The sequence below is a fragment of the Ictidomys tridecemlineatus genome, unplaced genomic scaffold, assembly GCF_052094955.1.
Source record: "Ictidomys tridecemlineatus isolate mIctTri1 unplaced genomic scaffold, mIctTri1.hap1 Scaffold_44, whole genome shotgun sequence".
Classification (NCBI taxonomy): Eukaryota; Metazoa; Chordata; class Mammalia; order Rodentia; family Sciuridae; genus Ictidomys; species Ictidomys tridecemlineatus.
The window spans coordinates 1,482,204-1,505,804 of record NW_027522848.1 but is presented as its reverse complement, the minus strand read 5'-3'; the positions used below and the strand labels follow the sequence as shown (position 1 = coordinate 1,505,804).

The following is a 23,601-nucleotide window of genomic DNA, read 5'->3' as shown; positions in this document are numbered from 1 at the left end:
GCTCCTGTGCACATCTGCAAGGGTTAACTGGTTGAATGCTAAGATACAGCAGGGTGTCAGCTGTTGGCAGGTGCTGAGGGCCATTACCAAGTAGGAATGACGCATCAAAATCCTTGCCAGCGTACCCCATGTTAAATGGACTTGCCTTGGAAATTTGCTGCGACCTTGCTTGTGTGTTTGAGAAAGGTGACCCTGCTCAATCACCAGGGTGGATCCAAGATTAGGGTGTATTTTGCAGGAAGTATCCCCGTCCTTGGGTTTAGGGCGTGACAATAGGAGTTTTAGGGAAGTTGGAGGTTGAAGATTATTCCTGCTGAGGGTAGGGCGTGCCTGCTGCCTGAGTTCCCGCTGAGTTCTCCTGGAGAGAAAGTATTTAGGACTTGAATTGTGCGGGAGATGGGGATTGCCCCTGTACCTGTGTGGAGGCAGTGTGAGATCGGGAATAAAGAATCGCTGTTTGAACCTACAAAGGTGTGTGGTGGCTCGTGATTCTGGTGCCAAGCCGAGACCTTGGCAGGCAGGAGGGAACAGGATCTACCCTGTCAGGACTTCTCAGTGGATCAGCAAGGTGGATTGGGGCACAGATGAGCTCTGGCAGAGGTGGGCCTTTGGGCAGAGACTGTCTTGTTTCTGGCCTGATCTCTGCTCAGAGCCTGCTTGTGGCAGTTGGATCCAGGCCTACCTTGGGCCAAGTTCCTGCACCTGTCAGCAAGGCTGATCTGGGTGGCTGCCAAAATGACTTTTGGTAGGGTAGGCCTTTGGGCAGAGACTGCTAGTCTCATGGTTACTGGATTGCCTTGGGCTACCCTGGGCTAGGACTTCATCTCCTGCCATATCATGGAGTTGGATCTGGGTAGAGCTGGAGGTCTGGTGGGGTTTTGCCTGTGGCGAGATGACATTGGGCCTATCTTTGCCTCTGCCTTCAAGCAGGTCAGCCGGGCCAATCTTGGCCGAATTTGAGCTCCACTTGTTGATCGGAGGTGGTCCCGTGTCTGGCCTGAGCTCTTCTTGGGGCCTGCTTATTTCAGCTGGTACCAGGTCTACCTTGGACTATGCTCCCGTGCCTGTCAGTGAGGCTGATCTTGGTTGGGGCTGAAGTTCTGCAGCTGTCTGTCAGTGGGCAGAGTAGGTCCTGGGCAGAGCCTGAATTCCAATGCAAGCCTCTTGATGACTGGAAGGACAGGGCAACCCTGGACACTGGTTTTGTCCTCACAGGTCCTCATGGTGACTCTGGACTGGATCTGAGCTCCTGCAGTGGTCTGCTGGTGGGCAGAGGCAGTCACCACGGCCCAAGGCTCAGCTCTGGGGAGGGTCAGCCAGTGTTGGGATGGACCTGGACCTACCCTTTCCTGGGCTCCATACAGGTTTGTGAGGCTGATCTGGGCAGAGCCTGAATTCCAACAGGTGTCTGCCAGTGTGGGGACGTGGTCCTGGGCCAGACTTGAGCTCGGTGCAGGTCTCCCAGTTGAGGGATGGACACTGGCCTACCCTGTGTCTGGCCTCCTGCCCAGGTCAGCGGGGGCAGATCTGGACTGTACATGAGCTCTGGTTGGTGTCTGCAGGTGAGTAGAAGCATTCTGGGCTGGGCCTGAGCATCCCACTGCAGCTCCAGTGCATCTGGAAAGGGCCTGAGCTCCGGTGGGTATCTCTGGACCTTTATTTTATTCATTTGTTCATAGAAGATACTGAGAGTCAAACCCAGTGCCTCACACGTGGGAGACAAAGGTTCTATCACTGAGTCACAACCTCAGCCCTATTTGCTTCTTGTTGACCTTTAATCATACCATATTTTTGTTCTATATCATTTTTTTCATGCATGAATTTGAATTTTAATAAATAGCTATTATTTGATATCACCAGCAATGCTTCCCAAGCTGGCCCCAAATCAGACCTTGATCCTCAGCAGGATTACATCCCACACATCCACATCACCTCTGGCATAGGTGCGAAAGAGAGATAACTAAGACATGGTCCATGACTCTCAAGTTTTGGGAAAAATTGCTTTGAAGAGGTAAAGGGTAAGGCGACACTTGACAGAGATCTGCAGAATTTAGAGCAGGTATGTTTTTGAATAAGATTTATGTATTGATAGTTTGTTTATTTCCTTTTTGCTGATGTTGATTTATCTGTAATTTGTTTTTCATTTTTCTTTTTGGAACAGGGATCCAACCCAAGGCTTTGGGAATGAGAGGCAAGCACTTTGCGGCTTTGCCATTGATCGCTTCCCAGGCCATTCATTCATTGTCAGCGTGGGAATTTGGGGCTGATTCTATGAATGAATCTACTATGAATATTAAAAAGAGACTGACCAATGGCATTAGTATGTGTCCGACCCAATCAGCATAACTTTGGACCAATAGCATTGGTACTTTTTTCAAGTCCTAATTAGCATAAGTTTGGACCAATAGCAGTGGTACTTCCTTCAAGTCCTAATTAGCATAAGTTTGGACCAATAGCATTGGACCAAGTGCTATATAAACCCCTTGGAGGCTGTTCTGCGAAGAGAAGCTGCCAGTCCATCCAGATTGCCTCGCCGGAGCCTCGCCGGAGCCTCCCCTGGCCGGAGCCTCGCCTCGCCTCGCCTGGCCGGAGCCTCGCCTCGCCTGGCCGGAGCCTCGCCTGGCCGGAGCCTCGCCTCGCCTCGCCTGGCCGGAGCCTCGCCTGGCCGGAGCCTCGCCTGGCCGGAGCCTCGCCTGGCCGGAGCCTCGCCTCGCCGGAGCCTGGCCGGAGCCTGGCCGGAGCCTGGCCGGAGCCTGGCCGGAGCCTGGCCGGAGCCTCGCCTCGCCTCTCCGGAGCCTCGCCTCGCCTCTCCGGAGCCTCGCCTCGCCTCTCCGGAGCCTCGCCTCGCCTCTCCGGAGCCTCTCCGGAGTCCCGAGGAAGTTCCAGCCTGCTTTGTTTCCCGGAGATGGTTCCTCGACTTTGTAGAGACTGCCGAAAGAAGAAGAAATGGTTGAGGATCTGCTGGGGTCTGCTGCAGCCCTGTGTGGAATGGCCCGCCATGAAGAGCTAGGACTTCTCTCTGCTGCCGAGGCCTCCCTGCCCCTCGCGGGCAGCGCCTACCTGCCAGCAGAAGCCATGGAGCTTCGTCTTCGAACTCCGGTTTCAAAGGTATTGTTATATTTTAGATAATTAGTCTAAATATTGAAATTTGTTAATTTTAATTTCCAATAGTGAAAATTATGAGATTTATAAAGAATAGAAAATTATTTCCCACAGTTCTGGAGGTAAGAAGCCAGAAAAAGTCTGTCCCAATAGTTGAGTCATCATTTGGCAGAAAAGTGGGAGAGAGTATACCCACTCTTAAAAGCCCTTTTACTTTCCATTCATTTGATGTTGATTTGAGTGTTATTAAATATGATTTTATTAATTTTCACTTATTGGTTGTTTAAATTATAAAATCCGTTTTAAAGATTTTTTTAAGTTGTTAATGGACTGTTTATTTTGTTTATATGCGGTACTGAGAATTAAACCCGGTTCCTCACACATACTAGGCAAGTGCTCTACCACTGAGCCACAACCCTGGCGTTTTTTTTGGTGTTAAGTTTTGTGAGTTCTGCATATATCCTAGGGATTAATGCTCTGAGGTGCATGTGGGGAAGATTCTCCCATTCTGTAGGCTCTCTTTTCACATTATTGATTGTGTCCTTTGCTGAGAATATACTTTTTAGTTTGAATCTATCCTGTTTATTAATTATTGAATTTACTTCTTGGAATATAGGAGTCTCCTTAAGGAAGTCAGGTCTTAGGCTGTCATAGTCAAGATGTGGGCCTACCTTTCCTTCTATTAGGCACAGGTAGTCTGTTCTAGTGCCTAAATTTTGATTCATTTTCAATTGAGTTTTGTCAAGAGTGAGAGAGAGGGCTTTACTTTCTGTTTTGTTTTATGTGGCTTTACAATTTTCCCTGCACCACTTGTTGAATAGACTTTTTAAATTTAATGTATGTTTTTGGTGCCTTTGTCTAGTATGATATAACGGTATTTTGTGAGTTTGTCTCTGTGTCTTCTGTTCTGTACCGTTCATTGGTCTCTCTGTTGTTTTGGTGCCAATGCAATGCTGTTTTTTGTTACCGTGGCTCTGTAGTACAGTTTAAGCTATACTATTATGGTGTGTCTTACTTCACTCTTCTTGCTAAGTATTGCTTTGGCTATTCTGAATCTTATTTTTCCACATGAATTTCATGGTTGCTTTTTCTAGTTCTGTGAAGAATTGTCTTTGGGATTTTAATATGAATTCCATTAAAATTTATCCCCAAGCACAAATTAGTTAAAACTGAAAAAGAATCCCAGTTCACTATGGACCTGACAGCTATCTGGTCACTGGTGTCTGTTGAGCCAGCTACTATCTCCTGCACACTGGGTGGTGGCTAAGCTGAGGTTACTTGTTGCATTTCGGTGTTAATGGTGTCTTAGAGTTGAGTCTACTCTGCATGTTGGTGCTGACTTCTAGATTCAGGCACACTTTTGCCACCACACAACCTGGGATACTTTTCTGGTTTTTTTAAACTTAAATGTGTCTGAAAATTTCTTTGGGTCCTTTAACCACTTTGCTTGATCAACGTCTGTGTGCTAGGCACTACACTAGGTGTGGAGTACAGAGTGAATAGGCCAAGTCCTTGCCATGGCACTCAATGAAGTTTGTAGGATAATCATAGCATCTATATCTACCTCAATGTTACTGTGAAACTTAGAAGACGGTATGTCTGTTAATAACTGCAGTGCTGAGGACTGTAATATTGTTGAGGAAATTCACAGACGATTTCATCAGGCACCACCTTGTTTTTGTCTGGGAAGTCAGAGCAATATAAAGTTGTTACTTTTTCTGTAATAAAAACAGACATTGTTTTATTAGTTACACATGACAGTACAATTCTCTGGACAATTCGTACATTTGAATCAAATGGGGTATAATTTCTCATTTTTCTGATTGTACAGGTTGCAGACTCACATTGGTCATACACTCACCTATATATACATACAGCAATAATGTCTATTTTATTCTGCTGCCCTTCCTATCCCCCCTTCCCCCCTCCCCTGAAATCTCTCTACCCCATCTAATGTGATATACTTCCTTTTTTTTTTCTCCTCGCAACATCATACATGTATTCTGTATAATGATGAGGGTCTCCTTCCATCTTCCGTGCAATTCCCCTTCTCCCTCTTTTTCCCTTCCACCTCTCTTTCCTATTTAGTGGTAACCTTCTTCTCAATGCTCTTCCTCCCTATCCCATTTTGAGTCACATCCCTTATATCAGAGAAGACATTCGGCATTTGTTTTTTAGGGATTGGCTAACTTCACTTAGCATAATCTGCTCTAATGTCAACTATTTCCCTGTAAATGCCATGATATTGTTATTTTTAGTGCTGAGTAATATTCCATTGTGTATAAATGCCACATTTTTTTATCCATTCATCTATTGAAGGGCATCTAGTTTGGTTCCACAGTCTAGCTACTGTGAATTGTGCTGCTATAAACATTGTGGCTGTGTCCCTGTAGTATTCTCTTTTTAGGTCTTTTGGCTATAGTCCGAGAAGGGGAATAGCTTGGTCAAATGGTGTTTCCATTCCCAGATTTCCAAGGAATCTCCATACTGCTTTCCAAATTGGCTGCACCAATTTGCAGTTCCACCAGCAATGCATGAGTGTACCTTTTTTCCCACATCCTCCCCAGCACTTATTGTTGCTTGACTTCATAATGGCTGTTATTCTTATTGAAATGAGATGGTATCTTAGAGTAGTTTTGATTTGCATTTTTCTATTTGCTAGAGATGGTGAGCATTTTTCATGTATTTGTTGATTGATTGTATATCCTCTTCTCAGAAGTATCTTTTCAGGTCCTTGGCCCATTTGTTGATTGGTTAATTTAATTTTTGTTGTTGTTTTAAATGTTTGAGTTCTTCCTATACTCTAGAGATTAGAGCTCTATCTGATGTGAGGGGTAAAAATTTGTTTCCAGGATGTAGGCTCCCTATTCTCCTCACATATTATTTCTCTTGCTGAGAAAAAAAACTTTTTAGGTTGAATTCATCCCATTTTTTGATTCTTGTGCTTTAGGTGTCTTATTAAGGAATTTGGGGCCTGCCCCCACATGAGAAAAACAGACATTTAACACAGTTTATATCTGAAACCTGTGAATTTCAGGGATCCCTGTGAGTTGCCTGTCTCCAGGTCAGACACACAGTTCTGTGCTTACTCAGTACAGGCTTGGAGACCCTTGAAGCTTCTCCTATAACCATGAGAGCCAGTGCTTCATAGTCGGTGGCAAATTCCGAGTCTCCAGCTCACATAGATGACATATCCCTATGGTGCTGACTTCCCCCCAATCAGTTCATCTCCTGCCTTCACATACTCACTGGCTGCCATTTAGCTGGAAGGCCCTGTTCCATGATGGGAATGTTCTAGACTTTGCCTTAATTGTTCAGAGCTCTTGGAGAGGGGCCTGGCCTTTCCTAATCCCCAGAACAGTGTGTCCTCTTCATGGTCCTGTTATTACTGGCTGTGAGTGTGCTTTTTGCAGATGGTGGTGTACTGCAAGCTCATACCAGATTCATTTTGTGTCCTCTTCCTTATAGCACTTAGCAAGGTGCTGAGAGTTGGTCTGAAAAATGACCCAAAACTTCATGACCATATGGTTAGGAAAACCTAGGGGTTGGAGGCAATGATAGTCTGGAGAGAAACCAATTCCTCCTAGGGAAACACATGCACAATCAAACTTCATTTTAGTAAAACAACATCCTGCACACTAAAACCAAGTAATTCTGGATGGATTTCGGAGAGTTAAAAAAATGAAGGGAAAACAGAAGTAGAACATAAAATTGAATAGTTTTTCAATTTCTGCTTGGGATCCGGTTGTCACTGTCAGATCACACTGTGCTCTAGCTGGGGATCATGAATATATCACATGAAGTGAGAGATGTAGAAACACATATTCAGTTATTTGTCTTGTTGCGACACAGCACATTTCCTTAGTCTTTTATGAGGGAAAAATTACACATTTCCTTTAAATATTGCTCCTAATGAATGCTATGCTAAGGCTGTTCTGCCTCAGCCAATAAAGACCTGGGCTTTGTTCAGAGGGTCCCAGATTTTTAGAAAAAGGCTAAGCAGCAGAGAGAGAGACACATATCAAATCAGTTGTCAGAACAGGACTCCACCATGACTGTAAATATTGAGCAATCACTTCTGGTTCTGTGATTTAGTATCTGTGCTGCCTCTGCATCTGGTGGTCTCTAACTGATAAGCTGGCTTTTGACATTGGCCTGCATGAGGACACCACAGGTGAAGACTTGGGGATGGTGGAGAGCCTGGCTGGGGTTGGGTTGGACCATTGTGTGAGATGCCATGGAAGATGCATTAGACCAATACCTGGTGGGTAGAATCAGGAAAAAGTGCTTTCTTCTTGACATTGATAGAGGGAAGGAAGTCTGAATTTTTCCTAATGGCAATCCCCAGGTAATTAGTTGGATATTCAAACTAGGTTTCAAACTCTACTCTTTCATGAGTTTGGAGGGGAAAACTAGTACTTACTATTTAGCTTACTGGGTGTTAACTATCATAGTGTGCACTGGTTAGTTTATAAAATATCACTGCATATCTCTCATTTTAATCAGATTTTAAGTTTACACATGTAAAGTCCTCAATGTCAACATACAAACAAAATAGAGAATGAGAACCTCCTTCATTTCTCTGACCATAGGCCATTGTGCTGAATTTAATATCTGTTAAGGAGATACGCATTTCCATATTTTTGAAACAAATATAGGTATATATTAACATACTTATACTTTTGGAAAGTCAAAATAAGAGAACTCTTCTCAGTTCTCTGAGGATTTAGACTTAATTGATAAACTCAGAACCACATTTAAATAAATAAATAAAATTAAGGCTCATTGGCAAATAAATAAATAAATGAAAACCAATAGCATACATTTTCTGGAATGCTATTGCACAGTAAAGTGGTGAGTATTGATAACATTTAGATATGGTATATTTCAACAAGGTGGAAGAAAAGATCCCACATGTTTTCACCATATAAAAAGGGGAAATGTTTAAGGAGGTGGGTGTCTAACCTGATATAAACATTGTACCTTATTTGGTGTATCAAATCATCACATGGTACTCTATAAATACATAGAATTTTTACATTTTATATATCAGCGACAAATTTAAAATATTTTCCATATTCTCTGAAGTTTTGTAAACAAAACATGATTAAAAAGTTATTTATTAATAAATAACTTCTGAGAATCCTAGGCACTCTCATTTCATTTTCCATAGGCTCAGTAATACTTCTGTATTTTCTCTAGGCTTTTGGTATTCTCATCTAATATATTTTGGCACACTGTTAAATGAAATTAAAGTGAAGGTTGCTCTTCAGCAGACATATAAGACAGGTTCTGGAGATTGTGTTCCTATGATAAGATGTTAAGATGATACAGTAAGTCCCTTCCCCTGCATCAGATCCCTTGTGATACTCTGCACCCCCATAGATCTACTTTTACTGAATTACTGGATTATTTATTGTATTTGTTGTCTGCTTCTCTTCATCAGAATGGCACCCACAAGGCAGGTGACTATTTTTCTTGTTTATTGATGTATCATAAGCTACTGTGAAACAGTGGTTGGCAAATAAATAGTGGTTACAGTATAAATGGTTGTGTGAGTGAATGCAAAACTAACTACAACTCTAAAATGTGGATCTGGTGAATAAAGATAAGGAATTCTGCCAGGTGACCTGCAAGTAAGAGAGATTGTGTAAGGAAAGCGTCATGAAGCACAGGCTACATATTGATGCTAAGGATGCTTCAGAAATATTATTGGATTAGTCTTCATTGACTCATGCAAAATTAACTTTAACAGGAGATTTTCTACCTCAGGGGCAAGTCTTTTGGGATAAAGGTCAAGGCAAGGTGTATATCCCTATCTGAGCTACTCTTTTCTTTGGCTCTGAATGTAGATTTAAATGCAGAAGTACATGGAAAAGTAAATCCCCTTTTCTTAACAAATAAGATAACTGGGAATCAGCAGTTTCTTAAAGCAAACTTTTTCACTTTCCCCCTTTTCCCAAAGCAGCAGATTTCTGGTCTCACCAATCAACTAACCATGTGAGTTGGGGGAGGAGGCATCTGCATTTGTCACTGGGATCAGTTCCCTCACTCCCAGGGCAGGTGGCTACAGACTCCCCAGTCCCCACCCTGTAACAACTGAAGCTTCAGACAGCCTTCCTTCCAAGAGCACCTTCCCAGTGGGTGATCTGGTGACACAGGGGAACCAGGACTCTTCTGGGGTCTAGACTGACAGTTTCCCTGGACCAGGTAAATGCTGCCTGCTGGGCCCTGGCCAGGCATCCTCAGCTAATGGGATAACAGAAACAAAGTTACAGTCCCCTGTCAGGGACAAGAATGAAGGCCAGGGGAACTGGGGCTGTTATTGCTGCAAAGCAGATTTCTCTGACATCTCCCTGCATTTTGCTGTTTTTCCCCAGTGGTGACCAATAACATCCTAGGCTGAAAGAGTTTTGTATTGTCTGGTTGTGCAACAAAGGAAGGAGAAACAGAGGCCTGACCTTGTGTCTCCTATTTATTTCTTCAAAAAAAATTCTCTTGTTCTGCAAGGGATAGAATCCAGGGCCTCACATATGCCAGGCAAGTACTGTGCCCCTGAGCTCCACCCCGCTGCCATCTTATCTTTTTTTATGCTCCATTCAGTAGTCAGCAGCTGTGCTGGTTCTTACTTCCAGTGCATCCAGAACCTGGCCTCCACTCTATGCCTCCATTGCTCTGGCCTCCCTGGTCAAGCTGTGGCCTCTCCTGGTGCCTGGGATGACCCCAGTGGGCTCTTGGCTTCTCCACCTCTAGATTTCTATCTGTAGGAAAAGACCAGTGGAGGGTATACTTCCAATCCTTTCCTTTTTAAATGAAGCACTGCCACTACTAAAGTTTGAATCTGGAATGATCCCTACAGGCCCAGGTGAGAAAGCTTTGATCACAGCCACAGGTGCTATTGGGAGGAAGTGGGATCTTTAAGGGGGAGGCTAGTGGGGAGCTTCCTGTTAAGGGCCTCCTTTCATGGGACTGAGGAATCCTGGTCTCTTAATTTCCCACTCTCTGCTTCCCAGCCACCATTAAGTGAGTCACTTGCCAGCATGCACTGCCAGGTAGATATGTGGTTTCACCCCAGGTCCAAGAACAACAGGGCAACCAACCACGGAGTGAAGCCTGCAAAAGTCAGCCAGAACATACCTGTGTCTTTTAAAGCTGATTACCTCATATATTTGTCACAGTAATGGAAGGCAATGAAAGTACAAAGCAGGGGAGGGGACCACAGAGAAAAAAAGTGTAACTTAGTGAAAAATTATGTGGAACACCCTAGAACCAAGTCAACAACAGCACCTTGTCAGCATCCCACATGGCTGCATCCTAGACCTAGTCCCTCCTTCCTCCGGAAGTAACCAGCACCAGGGCACACAAGCTCAAGGGCTAAGACAGACACCCCATACACCACTTGGTATGTCTTTGTGCAGTTCTTGGTTTGCAGGTTCTCCGCCCTGTGTGTCTTTTCCTTGGTCTCTTTGTTATAGTGGCAGGCCCTGGGATCCATGGACGTCCTCACATCTGGATTTTGCTAATTCATATTTAGAATATTGCACACATCTTTCTTTCTCTTTCTTCCATATCTCTTGCAAAATGGCAGCTGGATGTAGAGACCTGTTCAGAGTAATCTGTGATGCTGAAAAAAGTTCTGAATTTTAAAGTAGATATTGGGACCTGAGGCAAATAACATTAAAAACAAGATCATGATGCTAATGTCCACCAATTGAAGCTCACCAGGCTGTCACCTGTGGTCAGAGTCAGTTTACCTAGATTTCTGGTGGCTCCACAGCCACACAGAAGCATTTCAGAAAGAAACATGGAGCAGTGACCCTTAGAAGATTCTGTCTTTTATTCAATGACTCCACGATGTGAGTCAGGACAGGGGCAAGAAGTGAGGCAGCTTGGTGATTGAGCATCTTCAATCACTTTTGTACTTTTGTCTCAGGGGTGGGAAGATTACTGGAGAGTCACAGTCCATGTTGGTAAAGAGGTTGCTCGCTAAATGGCCATTTCCCCTTGTTCTGGGCAAACCTGGGGTAGGTAATGCCTGGTAAGAAAAAGGTTGGCTCCGTAATTTCTGTTGCCTCAGAGTCAGTTTTTGATATGACCACCATGTGGTCCTGCCTGAGGTTTTTGTTCTATTAGGAGTGCTTTTGTTGACTTGTGGAGATCATGGACGAGCCACCTATTATCAGGAAGGCCATTTCCCTTTCTCAGTTCCTTTCAGGGTTTAGATGAAAACAGCACTGACTTCTACCCATATAAAAGAGAAATTGATCCAAATTTCCAGGTTTTCTTGTGTCTCTAGTCAATTTACACATTAGTATAGATTTTTTTTTGACAAAGGCCCTTGTTCCCATGTAAACAAGTGCTCCACACATTACCCCAAGGCTGTGCTAAATACCACCATATATCCAAAGTAAAATGATGTTTGAAGTAAGCCATACATCTTTGTTTCAAAAAAAAATATTAGTAAAACGAATACGTGTAAACAGGGATTGAAGTTGATTCAGCAGAGAGAAAACTTGTCCACTGCCACCTATAATCCCATTTAGCAAGAAGTATGTGCACACAATATCACATAGATGGTAACAATGCAAAGGATGGCCAGAACCAGCATTATGAAGTCATAGACATAATAGATGTGAAAATGAAATACATTTCAATAAAGATAGAGCCAAAAGGTAAAATACTTCCCAGGCAAACAATAACTGCAGGTTACATAAAATATTTTTTCTCCAGTATAGGACAAGGCACAGCATTGGCACAACAAAGGAAGTTGGGCTGACCTAACAAATTTCAGCCAAGTATTATACCAATAAGATTTAGATTTTTGTTCCAAAAGGAATGGCTCTTGAAGCATGGTAATAAATAAATATAAAATTGAAGAAGGCCTGCAGCACACTGAAGCTGGGATAAGGAATGCCCCAGTGAACATCTGTTTTACCCATCTCCTTTCTCCTTGTCTAGCATACAGACTTCTTCCAAAATAATCATTCATTGGTGATGTAGCAGCATAGAAAAATATATAAATCTTCTATCATTGCAATAATAATAACAATGAGAAACACAGGAAATATCTGAAATCCAGAACCAAGTAGAGAGGAAAATATTATCTGGTGTCTTGATGATCTAAATACATCTCCATGCACCTGTTTCTATCCATATCCATCTCCTAAGTCTATCCATGTCAGCCATTTCTTCATTACTGAACCAGACATAATCTTTCCTTAAGTTCTCATTAAAATCATTGAAACTAAGCCTATCAAGAAGATCACCATCCTGAAGGAGTTGAAAATTAAAAACCAATGAATCCCCTGTTGAAAAAAGGATGGATCACAAGATATTTGTGCAATCGTTCTTCAAATTTTACATCTGAATTTTTCCATTTTACCAAATATGACATCTGTATTTTGGTATTGGGAACAGTTTCACATTTCCTCCAACAATTAAATTTCCATTAAAATCTATTTCAAGCTTTTTGTAGGTCCAAAGATAACAAACTTGTACATTTTCATCTGCTTCACCAATAATACCCCATATTGCTAAATCAACTATGTGCATCTGGTACCAGTAGTGAATTTTGATAGCATAAACAAAGGCATCTCTTTTCTTTATCAAAATCAATTTCACAGTAACTGGCTGGCATCACATCATCTTTAAATTTAATATCTAGACCACTAAATTCCATTTCAACTCCTTGAAATGTTTCTCCTAGAGCTTCATGGTAATGACTGTTACTTTTTTTGACCCCACACAGATTAGAAGTGAAAAGTACTTATATGTTTCGAGGCAATTTTGGAAGGGTCCAGCAGTTTTCATCCATAAGACAACTTCTTCTGTATCTTGAAACTGACTTTCCTGCCTTGCTCCAGTTCACCATTCTGAAAACCATCCAGTCCTAAGTGAAAGCCACTCCTAGAATTCTTAACATCCAATCTTGAATGTGAAAATGCAATTAAACCACCGATCAACTTTAGACCAAATGCAAGAGATTGTTTTGGGGCCAGGCCTTCCACTGGGAAACTGGAGACTTTAAGGTCAGAAGTGGCCTAAAAGACTACCATATGGAGCCTCTGCTGGGAACATGTGTTGATGCTCCTCTGCCTGGGCCCTGGGCAGCAGCAGCAGCAGTGCAGCAGAAGCTGACAGGCCAGGAGCGCCCTGCAGAGGCCTCATCCTGAGCGCTCATGCCTGACTGGCCCATCAATTGCTCTGCCTTTGGTGTTTGTGCGGCAGTGATTCGCATCCACAGGACACTGGCAGACTCAAGGCCTGGGCCCAGCTGCTCTGCTGATGCCCCTGCCTTAACAGCTCCTGTGCCGCCCTCCTGATCCTGCCAGCCTCTTTCTCTGACTCAGCCACAACAGCATTGTGCAGATTTAAGTGAGTTTTTGAAAAATGCTTATCCCACCCCCAAAAGATAAAAAATTCATAGGGACAAGGATATCACTTGTTCTCAATTTGAATCTCCCACACACCAGGCATAGAGCTTGCCAAAGGTGACTATATTTTTTGAAAGAATATATAAATAAATTTCTTTCAAATAGGTGAAATAAAAAGTAAATGAAGAAGTAATGAGTTGAGTGGAGTCAAGGAAGTAATTTTAAGAATGCTGTAGAGGGAGGGGTTGACAAAAGACTGAAGACTGGACCATGCGCCCTGATTGACAGACTGTTGGATCCTAGTGCCCCACAGTGCCCAGGAGCTGATCAAGGATAGGAAGCATTCATCACAAGACCTGATGGGGAGTCTTTCCCTGATTGTGTAGTTGGCTGCGATCTATTAGCTTACTTTGGATTCTAGTTCCATACTGTGTATATAGTAATTGTGTGACAAGCCAGAGACCATCTGTCACACAATTACTATATGTGCAAAGACTGGTTTTCAGACTGGATGGTTTTCAGTATGTGCAAAGCATGTGAGCATTAAATAAAGGCTGTTTTCATTTCTTCAGCTCCCTGTGCAGTTCTTTAGCATAATAGAAGATAGATAAGGAAAGCAGACAAACAGACATTTTAAAGCAGATTTTCAGAGTGGTCATCAATATATCATTATTGTAATTCTTCAAAGTTCTTGGTATTTTTTAATTGTATATCCATCAGGAACAAATCTAAGCTTATTTGTCTAAGGTAAGGAATTAAGGAATTTGTTTTTGCCTCTTATTTACTAAACTTTTTTAAAAGTCCAAGTTTTTAGAAAACATTTATTCACATGTCAGGCTTGATGTTGGGGTTACTAAGATAAAAAAAATTGATTTTTATCCCCAGGAAGTTCATTGTACATGGGAAATAGAGATGCACAAACCATGCATTTCTTTACACTGTGATAAGTAATATAATAGAGGTATTCACACAACGTATAAAATTGCAAACAAAGGCTAGAGGCATTTTATTTAGCTTCAAAATTGACTTTGGCAAAGGAGATTTTGTAAGGCAACTGTAAGAGTTTCTTTGTTTGAAGGAAAAGAAAATAGGAATCAGAGGGTGTGTGTGTGTGTGTGTGTGTGTGTGTGTGTTTGCAGTATCTTCATGGGGGGGTATAATTGGTATTTCAAGTGTGTTCAAAGCATGTGAAAAGTCATTAAGATTTCATATAGCAGTTTCTCACTTTTCATTCTATATAGCATTTCTGTTTAGTAATCATTGATGAGATGCTGTGGCAGACAAACCGGGGCCATAATGACTCTTTATTCTAAGGATAACGTGAACCCACTGGATTTTATTCAGAATTGCTTCTTAGCTTTTCTTTTTCCTTTCCTCTTTCTTTCTTTACACCACATACTCTTGTTCAATATTCACAAAAAGAATATGGCCTCCTTTAAAAGATTTTGACAATTCTAAATAAACATTATAAAACAATTATGATTTTGTCGATAATATTTTCCCAGTTACTCTATGGTGAATGATTTATTTAATTAAAGATGTCACCCTCCTTTTACCATACCCCCCCAACTCTTAGATGAAATTGTTATATGATTTCTTTGCAGTCACTGTGTTGAAAATAAAAGATTTAGGATCAGTGTGGTTAGTGGATAGATAATTTTCAGAATGAACTTAGGGGATCTGTTAGGAGTTTACTGTGTACTTCACGTAAAAATGATAAATGCCTGAATTGAAATAGTAGTGGTAAGAGCAGAGAGAGCAGGGTTGGTATGGGAGATACTTAAAGAGGTTGGATCAATAGGACTGGGTCAAAGTTTGAATGTGGGTTGGAAAAGATAGAAATGTTCAAGTTGACTGCCCAGGTTCTGACTCAGCCTTTTGGGTAGAAGGTGACCATATTACAGTGTGTTGAAGGGTTAGGTTCAGAAATAAGATAGGAAAAATTCTGAGTGTACCTGGGAATCTATTGATTTAGAGATGGATAATGTATAAAGTATATGGACATATTGACTGTAGCTCAAGAGAGAGATCTGATAGGCAAACAAAGATTTGAAGCTCATTGCTGAACAGACAGTAGTTGAAGTTATAGGATTGACTAAAATGTTCCAGGACAAAGTTAACTGGGATCATAAGAAGAAAATCCCATATTTACAGGGAGGAGGAAAAATAAAACCTGAAGGATACTAAACAGAATATCAGTGTAGTAGGAATTAAAGAAAATTATCAGAATCTTGGGAGATGATAGAGAAAATAATTTTAAGATTTTAAGATTATTCAAGAAGAAGGAGTCAATGTTAAAAGTGATTAAGAAGTCAAGGGGGTTAACCTCTACAATTGTCCATTTAATTTTGATGTTAAAAAAGCATAATGGCCATCATGAGGTGGCATTTTAATTTTTTTCTTTTAAAAAAGTGATTTCATTTAGAAAGAGAAAACAGAACGAAACCAAAAGTATACTGATCACAAAAACATCTACTTAATTTTCTAAATGTTACAAAACCAATTGATCATTTTTATGAAAAGGAAGAGAAATGGGTGTATTTTATTTGCCACTTCCATATCATTATTTCAGTAAATTGTTGATTTTAGTAAATCCATATTACTAAAAATGACAAAACTGCCTTCTCAAATCTTTTTTTTCAGGACATTAGCTGTATTTTCTTTATTATGTTAAGGTATAATTCAGAATGTTATTTTCTAACATATTATTAACAATTCTAGATTCATGTCACAGGGGTTATAGTTTGAAATTTTTCATCAAACTATTAATTCATTTTAAAGCAACAGCAACCAAACCTTGTAGCATCTCTTACGTGATTCACCAAATTAATCAGCAATTAAAAACATCAAGGAAAATGTATTCCCAGAGTGAGAATCTGCTCTTTGATTCAGGTCTTCAAGTTTAACTTCTAAGTATGGGAGACAACATATACAAAGTTAAAATCTGGTGTCAATGAAGACAGGAAAGAGGAAGAAACTATAAAGTTTCTCCTCTATTCCCTAACAATATCTGGTAAACAACAGGTCAACAAGTATTTCAAATTAATGTGAACACAAAGCTCAAAATAGCTTTGGCAATACAGGAGAGCAGAGAAACCACTCAACTGTATGCCAAGGACAAAAAATCAGATGAGAGGGTACAGGTGAAAAAACTGGCAGCAGGAGTAACATTTTGAGATGAGGAAGGAAAGAGATGCTTCCCTGGATTTGCCCACATTCTGAAGCAGGATTGTGTGAGTTATGCTTCCTAGATTTGTAGCACTTACAACATGCATGGCTAGTAACTCTGGAGATGTTAAATCAATTATGTATTTAATCCCAGGTCTCAATAAATTATTTCCTCAATAAATAATCTCTTCAATTAACTAAAGAAGATTCCAAGAATACATAGCATTTCCTATGTGAGGGTATCCTTTGTGAATAAATACATGTCTTCTTATTTCTTTGGTCTCTGTTCACCCAAAGGGCAGAGACAAGACAGCTAAAATGGGATTTATTCTCTCAATAAATTTAGCATTAAGAGTCTTTAGCCTTCAGAACATCTACAGAGCAATGGAATTATCTAATTCATATTAGGAGGGACAGAAGATTGTGTCTCTATAGAGTCAGAGAGGCACTCTAGATACTTCAGAAAATTATAAGCAGAGAACTTTCCAAAATCTCCTATGAAGCTATATCTGGTAAATGTAATTTACTTTCTAATTGACTTAAAATATTTTCAATTGGGAAATGAATTAGAATGTATAACTAAATATTTCAATAATCTAGCACAATGCATGACTTTAAGACTTGGAAAATCACAGCACATGTCAATATAAGCACATGGACACACACATGATTTGTATATTTCATTTAGGATATGACATAAGGAAATGCAAGATTAAATTCTGACATGGAAAATTGTCAAGTCTTCATGAAATTACATGCAGTTGAAGAGATTTAGAAAAGGCTTCATGTCTTACTTGATGTGCATAAATAATTTTTGAAAGAACTGCAAAAAGATACATTGTAAAAGAGGCATAGCTCTAGAAAGTTTATTAAACCAATGATAGCCAAAGGATGCCAACAAAGAAAAAGTATTTCGATTTCTGTGATCCTAAAGAACATCCTAGTTATTATTAGAAATAATAAAACATTATTTCATAAGATTGATTCCCAGTTTTCCAAATGTGAGAGCTGTTGGGAACAAATTAAAAAGCATTAGAAAGTGCATCAAAATCTCTGTTTGGAATGAATAAAATTGACACTAGAGATGTTGAGGCAGTTTCTTAGCTCCTGCTTGTGAAACCCTGGCCACATATGGGTGACTCCTTTCTGACACCCAGCTCCTATCTATTATTCAACCAGATTCATAGGTTGTATGCTACCTAGAAAATAACCCTTCCCTTGCTCCACTTAACCAAAATCTTACATGTTTTCAGGTTGTTTCTGAAATGTCACCTGCTTCATAAAGCCTTTTCTAAATCTCTTCAACTGAACGTAATCTCTCCTTCCACTGCCCTTGTAAAGAATCTCACTTCTCACCTTGTGACATCCATTTGTGTTATTGCCCACACTCCTTTTCAACTTCCTAGAAGGAACACAGTTTCTTGTTGAGATATGTATTCTTTCTCCCCTTAGACCAACATCAGATAGATGGATAAACAGATAACTGATGCTCAAATATTTTATTTTTAATTCAATTAAATTACAGAGAGGAAAAGCAGGCAGGTATAAAAGGATTTTAAAGGACAGACAGAAGACACTTTGGCCAAAATGTTGTTTATCAGAAGTGTGCAAATGGGCCTAAATAGAAGGTATCCTGCCAGTCTATGGATGGACGAATTCTCTTTTGTCCACACATGTTTTTAATTTTTCACTCTTATCACCATGGCTTGTTTATTATATTTGTGTCTTACTCACTTGCTTCCTACAGTTGATTTTCACAATGGTCATGTGCCAGTTGGCTAGAGCATGAAATGTTTCTTTGTGGAAGTCAAAAGTGGTACAATTACAAGGTCATTTTATCTCTGCACTTTTAATCAACCATTTAATTCATCCTGATATTTGACTTTTGTGTACTTCCAACTCATGAACATAATTTTACTTCTGACTTTAGATCCCATTTTAGAAATGTCAGCTCTGAGTTTTGAGTATTATTCTTCTTGGCTCTCCTCACTCTGACTCTTTCAACCTTGGCATCCTCCTTTGTAAGATCATTTTAAGCATTTTTTATTGGATTAAATGTAAAGAAGAGCCAGGGCATGGTATAGAAGACAGTATTTGTGATTGCTTTTCAGTATTACTTAAGTTTTGAATTTTTTTTGTCATCTAGCTCTTCCCCTTTAGTTTGTCAGATGGCTATTTCTGTGCTAAGTGGTTCTGAAGTCTTTGTTAGGGACAGTTCTGTTTCTATAATGATCCCTTAAATCAAGTGCAATATAGAACATTCAAAGATGTGATTTTATCTTCTTCAATTACTCATTCACTCCAAATTCCAATATACAGTATATAAGTAAAACTTCACAGAATTAGTTAAAAGTCTTTACGTGATTAATTTCAAAGTACATGTAAATTTATTTCCATGGAATATCAAGATTAAAAAGATGATATTCTAGAAGGTAATATTGTGGTCCTAAAATAAACTTTGTATATTCTGAGATAGTCTATACCATAGCTTTCAAAAAAATTTAAAAAATGTGAATTGAATTAAGATTCAAAATACATTTTAGGAGGAGTAAATTATGCATTTAAAAACCATTATATGTCTACAGTAGAAAGGATGTGCATAACATTAATTTATTTTAAAATTAATTACATTTAATTAAAATATAGGAAAATATTTCATGATAAGAAAATTAATAATTTGAGAATAACCATTTTTCAATTTGATAAAGGTTGTCTCCAAGCAAACAAGCAAGAATAAAAACATGCACCACCAACAAACAAACAAATGATAAAAATACCTACAGCCAACCACACACCTAATGAGGAAACACTAACTGCTTTCCTTCTAGAATTAGGAATAAGGTATGTTCACTTTTTCACATGTTTTCAACTGAAGCAACTGAAGTTTTACTGAAGCTTCTATTTGAGAAAGTAAAGCAAAAAAGAAAGGAAGGAAAGAAAGAAGAAAGAAAGGAAGGAAGAAAGAAAGGAAGGAAGGAAGGAAGGAAGGGTATTTGCATAAGAAAGAAAGAATTCAAATTACTTTTATTTGCCCAGAAGATTGTCACTTATGGAGAAAAATTACATGGATTGCACAAATATACTTCAAAAATGAATAAGTTAGTTTACTATGATTGCAGGATACAAGATAAATATACAATAAAATTGCATTTAAGTTAGGCACAATTAGACATTGAAATAAAACAAAATAGCATACATAATAGTAAGTTATATATAGTTACAAACATACAAAAAGTCAATTATGAACAATTACCAACAAGACATTTAACTTAACTTTTACAGAAAGAAATGCCATTGAAGTAATGCTCAATATTTTTGTCATTTGGGAAATTTAAATATTAAAAACACAAGATTACAGACATTCCCATTAGAATTTCAAATAGTTAAAAATTAACAAAATGTGATAAAATGCAATCATTAATTTTTATGAGTTGGCAAGGAGAAAGGGAAGGGAGTAAATTTAAGGTATGTTAGGAAGCTTTTAGGTGTGATGGATTGATTTTCATCTTGACTGTATTTATGGTTTCATGGATGTATCTATGTTAATAATTAAGTTGACTACTAAACATATCCAGAGTGAATTAGTAGATATTTTCCAGCTAACCCTGATTTAGAATGCTCATTACAACGTTTACAGGTTTACAGCGAGAGACCAAGAACATATCTTCTTACCTCAAGAAGAATGATAAATTTATAAATCAGGAAAATCATACCTGAACATATATATGATATATTTATGTTTGGATATATGTTTGAATATAACAACTGGTTGTAAATAACACCCCTATTTTAGCTCTCTTCCCCCCTGCCATTTGAAAGATGCTCTCATGGATGTGTACACATGTCAAAATTTATCCACTGTACACTATAATAATTTCTATATATATGGAAATTCTCTTTTCTACTTATGCACAATTAATGAATTTGTGTGTGTGTCATATTTCATCAGTTTCTTTAAAGTTTGGAATTCTAATAGGTATGTAATGGTATCTTAATTTGTGTTTCTCAATTTGCAAAGGATGTTGAGACTTACTTCACACACTTCGTGTGTGTGTGTGTGTGTGTGTGTGTGTGTGTGTGTGGTTGTGTATAATATATGTATTTTATATAGGTTTATGTATATGTATATATATGAATTAGGTTCAAAAATTGAACATTAAAATTAAATATTAAATTGCTTCCCTGGTAAAGTTAGAAAATACACACAAACATACATATTCATGTGACATAATTTTATAATTTTCAAAATGGGTCAAAACATAAACACACATATTTATGACACAAATTTATCGTTTTCAAAGGGTTTTGAAACATGACACCTATTTAACAAAGTTGTTTTGAAAATTAAATGAGTTAATGAAATTAAGATATTTAGAATATTATCTAAGCCCAAGGTAATTATTTAAATGCTATATATTCCTCCTGCTTACAATTGGTAGCTCTATGTAGCCATAATGATTTTTAAAATGCTATCAATAAATGTTGTAAAGAAATTTTAATCTTCCCCTGTTAATCCAATAATGTCAATTGGGTAAGTATTACTCTTAAAATCTGCCTCTCTAGATTAATATTTTAATATTCTAAATGTACCTAAATAATGCAAAAAATATATATTTTACATTTTCCTTCAATGGTAAGTTCTTTTGTATATCTATTCAATTCTTTTGTGATTTGTCAATCTACTCTATTGACTTTCCACTATGTAAGTTTAAATTATAAACAATTTTGACATAAATGAAATTGACCTTAGATCCTCTCATGATAGCAGGTCGAGATTCATCTGGCTAAAGTTTTTTTTTTCCTGGTGACACATCTGATCTGTTCACAGTGGAGCAAAAGAGGAAAAATTGATCTAGAAAAAATAATTATACCTTTTCAAAATGCTATTTGATTATTTAAAATTTGTTTTAATGTTTTTATTATCTAATATTGGAAGAGGTCATGTATAAGTAAAACAAAATTTACTTACAATATATAAACAATAGGGAGGCAGAAGAATAAACATCTATAGCTGTAAATCACAGTGTGACAATTTAAATATTTATGTTGCCATGATGACATCCTTAGTGCCTATTTAGAATCGTGATGGACATCTTAAAGAAATAAATATTTCTATCTTATTCAATGGGCATAGACTCACTCTCTCTCTGTATAATATATATGTACATATATGTACATGTAGTGTGTACTGGCATGCAAGTTTTATATGTGCATTTCTATAGAAAATCATAAGTAGACATAACTATGAATATTTTGTATATGTATGTAATATTTTACACTGTATTTATATACAATGTCTGATAATTAGCATATGTATGTTCAGGAATACATCTACATATACATATATATGCTCACACACATCATAGCTTTATTAATATTGTTCATAAACACAACTAGTAAAACACTATGAATTTACTGTGCATAGGCATGTAAAGTATATGTGAATGTTCTTTCACAATGTGCAAATTATAGATATTAAAATTGGTTAGGCAGGATTAAAGAAGTAAATGAGAATTGTTAAATGAGGATTTGGTCAATGCAAATTTTGTGAGCTGTACATAAATTTTGTAGACCTAATGATTTTTGAAAACCATTTCCAAGGCTGTTTATGGCTCATATGGAAATCTAAATGGAATCTTACAGGAACTGGATTAAGGAATTAAGCTCTTGTCAAATATTGCTGGTCTCTGCTTTTTAATTTTTCTTGCCCTCAGAGTTCTCTTGCCTTTAATACATGTTTATACTTTGTAGGCCAGAAGTGGAACTCTCTAGCTAATATTTTTTTCTTCCTATTGTGCAAAGAAATCTTCTTTAATGCTTACATGGTTATTTGAATTTTGTAGTAGAATGCTGTGCACTACAGTTTTGTTTTGAAATGAATGATCCTCTTTTTTTGTTTGTTTCAAGGTAAATGATTTTCTGCAGTTTTGTTGTGCATCCTTAGGAGACGACTCATCCCATTGCTTAGATGTAGAAGGGGATTTTTTTTTTAAATCACTGCTGTGAACAACTAACTGCTTGATCATCAATGTTCCTCTTTTTCTTCTCCTTCCCTTTGTAGTGGTCTTAGTCCGTGCCTGTCCTCCATGGCACATCAGGATTTGACAAACTGGTGCTACTCAGAGTGGAAGCAATGTATTCTTTGTTAGAAAAGTTCCCTCTTTCTCAGAAGTCACATAAACATCTTAGGAAGAATGGTTGATTAAATTGGCTCTGCCAGGAGTTATACTTATCTGAACACATACTTTCTTTGTGTAGGATTTGGAAATTCTACCCAAACCCCACATCCTTTCTCTATAGAAGGTAAAATTAGTCTTGATTTCTTCCTGTATGTGCAAGCTTTGTTCTTTGTGCAGTTTCCATAGAAAGAGTGATTTTCAGTATTCAGGTCTTATCTTTCAGTATGAAAACTTAGTTATTGTTCAGCATTTTTAAACTTCCAATTGGGCCTTTGTCTTCTAGACAGTAAGTAGAAAGTTGTACTTCATAAATGACATTTTACTTCATTATATCGTTTCTTCCACTAAGCCATAGGTTGTGCATACATTATAGTTAGGTGAAATATTTGCTTAGAAGATAGTAAAAATCAGCTGAAAAATGATGTGCTCACCTGCCGAGAGCCTATTCTAAGTGACTTTACTTTTCCTGTAACATTACAGAAAAACGACACTTGGTCTTCTTTAGGACTAGATCAAGGGGATTTTGGAAACCATAGGTTTCTCCAAATACAAGGCAGTGTCTGAACTAAAGGCATACAAAATACTTTTTTGATTGAGTGAATGAAGGGTCAAAAGCAGGAAGAAAAATTAACTTTTGGTTATTTTAAATATTATGAAAATAATTATATCTTAAGTTTACGTGAATGTATAATTTGGAAATGATTATTCTCCTCTATTAACTATTAAGCTTTTGTTGTATTTACACCTATTTTGGAAATTATTCCATAGAGCATGAAAAT

General features: G+C 38.4%; 1 protein-coding gene and 1 pseudogene across 4 annotated transcripts in view; one reads left to right on the top strand and one right to left on the bottom strand.

Annotated features, from left to right (window-relative positions):
* Positions 1–2,831: 2,831 nt before the first annotated feature.
* The window catches only part of LOC144373589 (transport and Golgi organization protein 1 homolog), a 164,489-nt gene continuing 143,719 nt past the window's right edge, over positions 2,832–23,601 (top strand). The window contains exon 1 of one of the 4 annotated variants that reach the window (XM_078036615.1): positions 2,832–3,108. In XM_078036615.1, coding sequence (XP_077892741.1) covers positions 2,947–3,108 — 162 coding nt within the window. In that variant the 5' untranslated portion in view covers positions 2,832–2,946. The remainder of the gene's footprint in view (positions 3,109–23,601) is intronic. The other 3 variants (XM_078036617.1, XM_078036619.1, XM_078036620.1) reach the window with 3 other exon arrangements.
* On the bottom strand, positions 11,395–13,269 carry LOC144373591 (transmembrane 9 superfamily member 3-like; annotated as a pseudogene).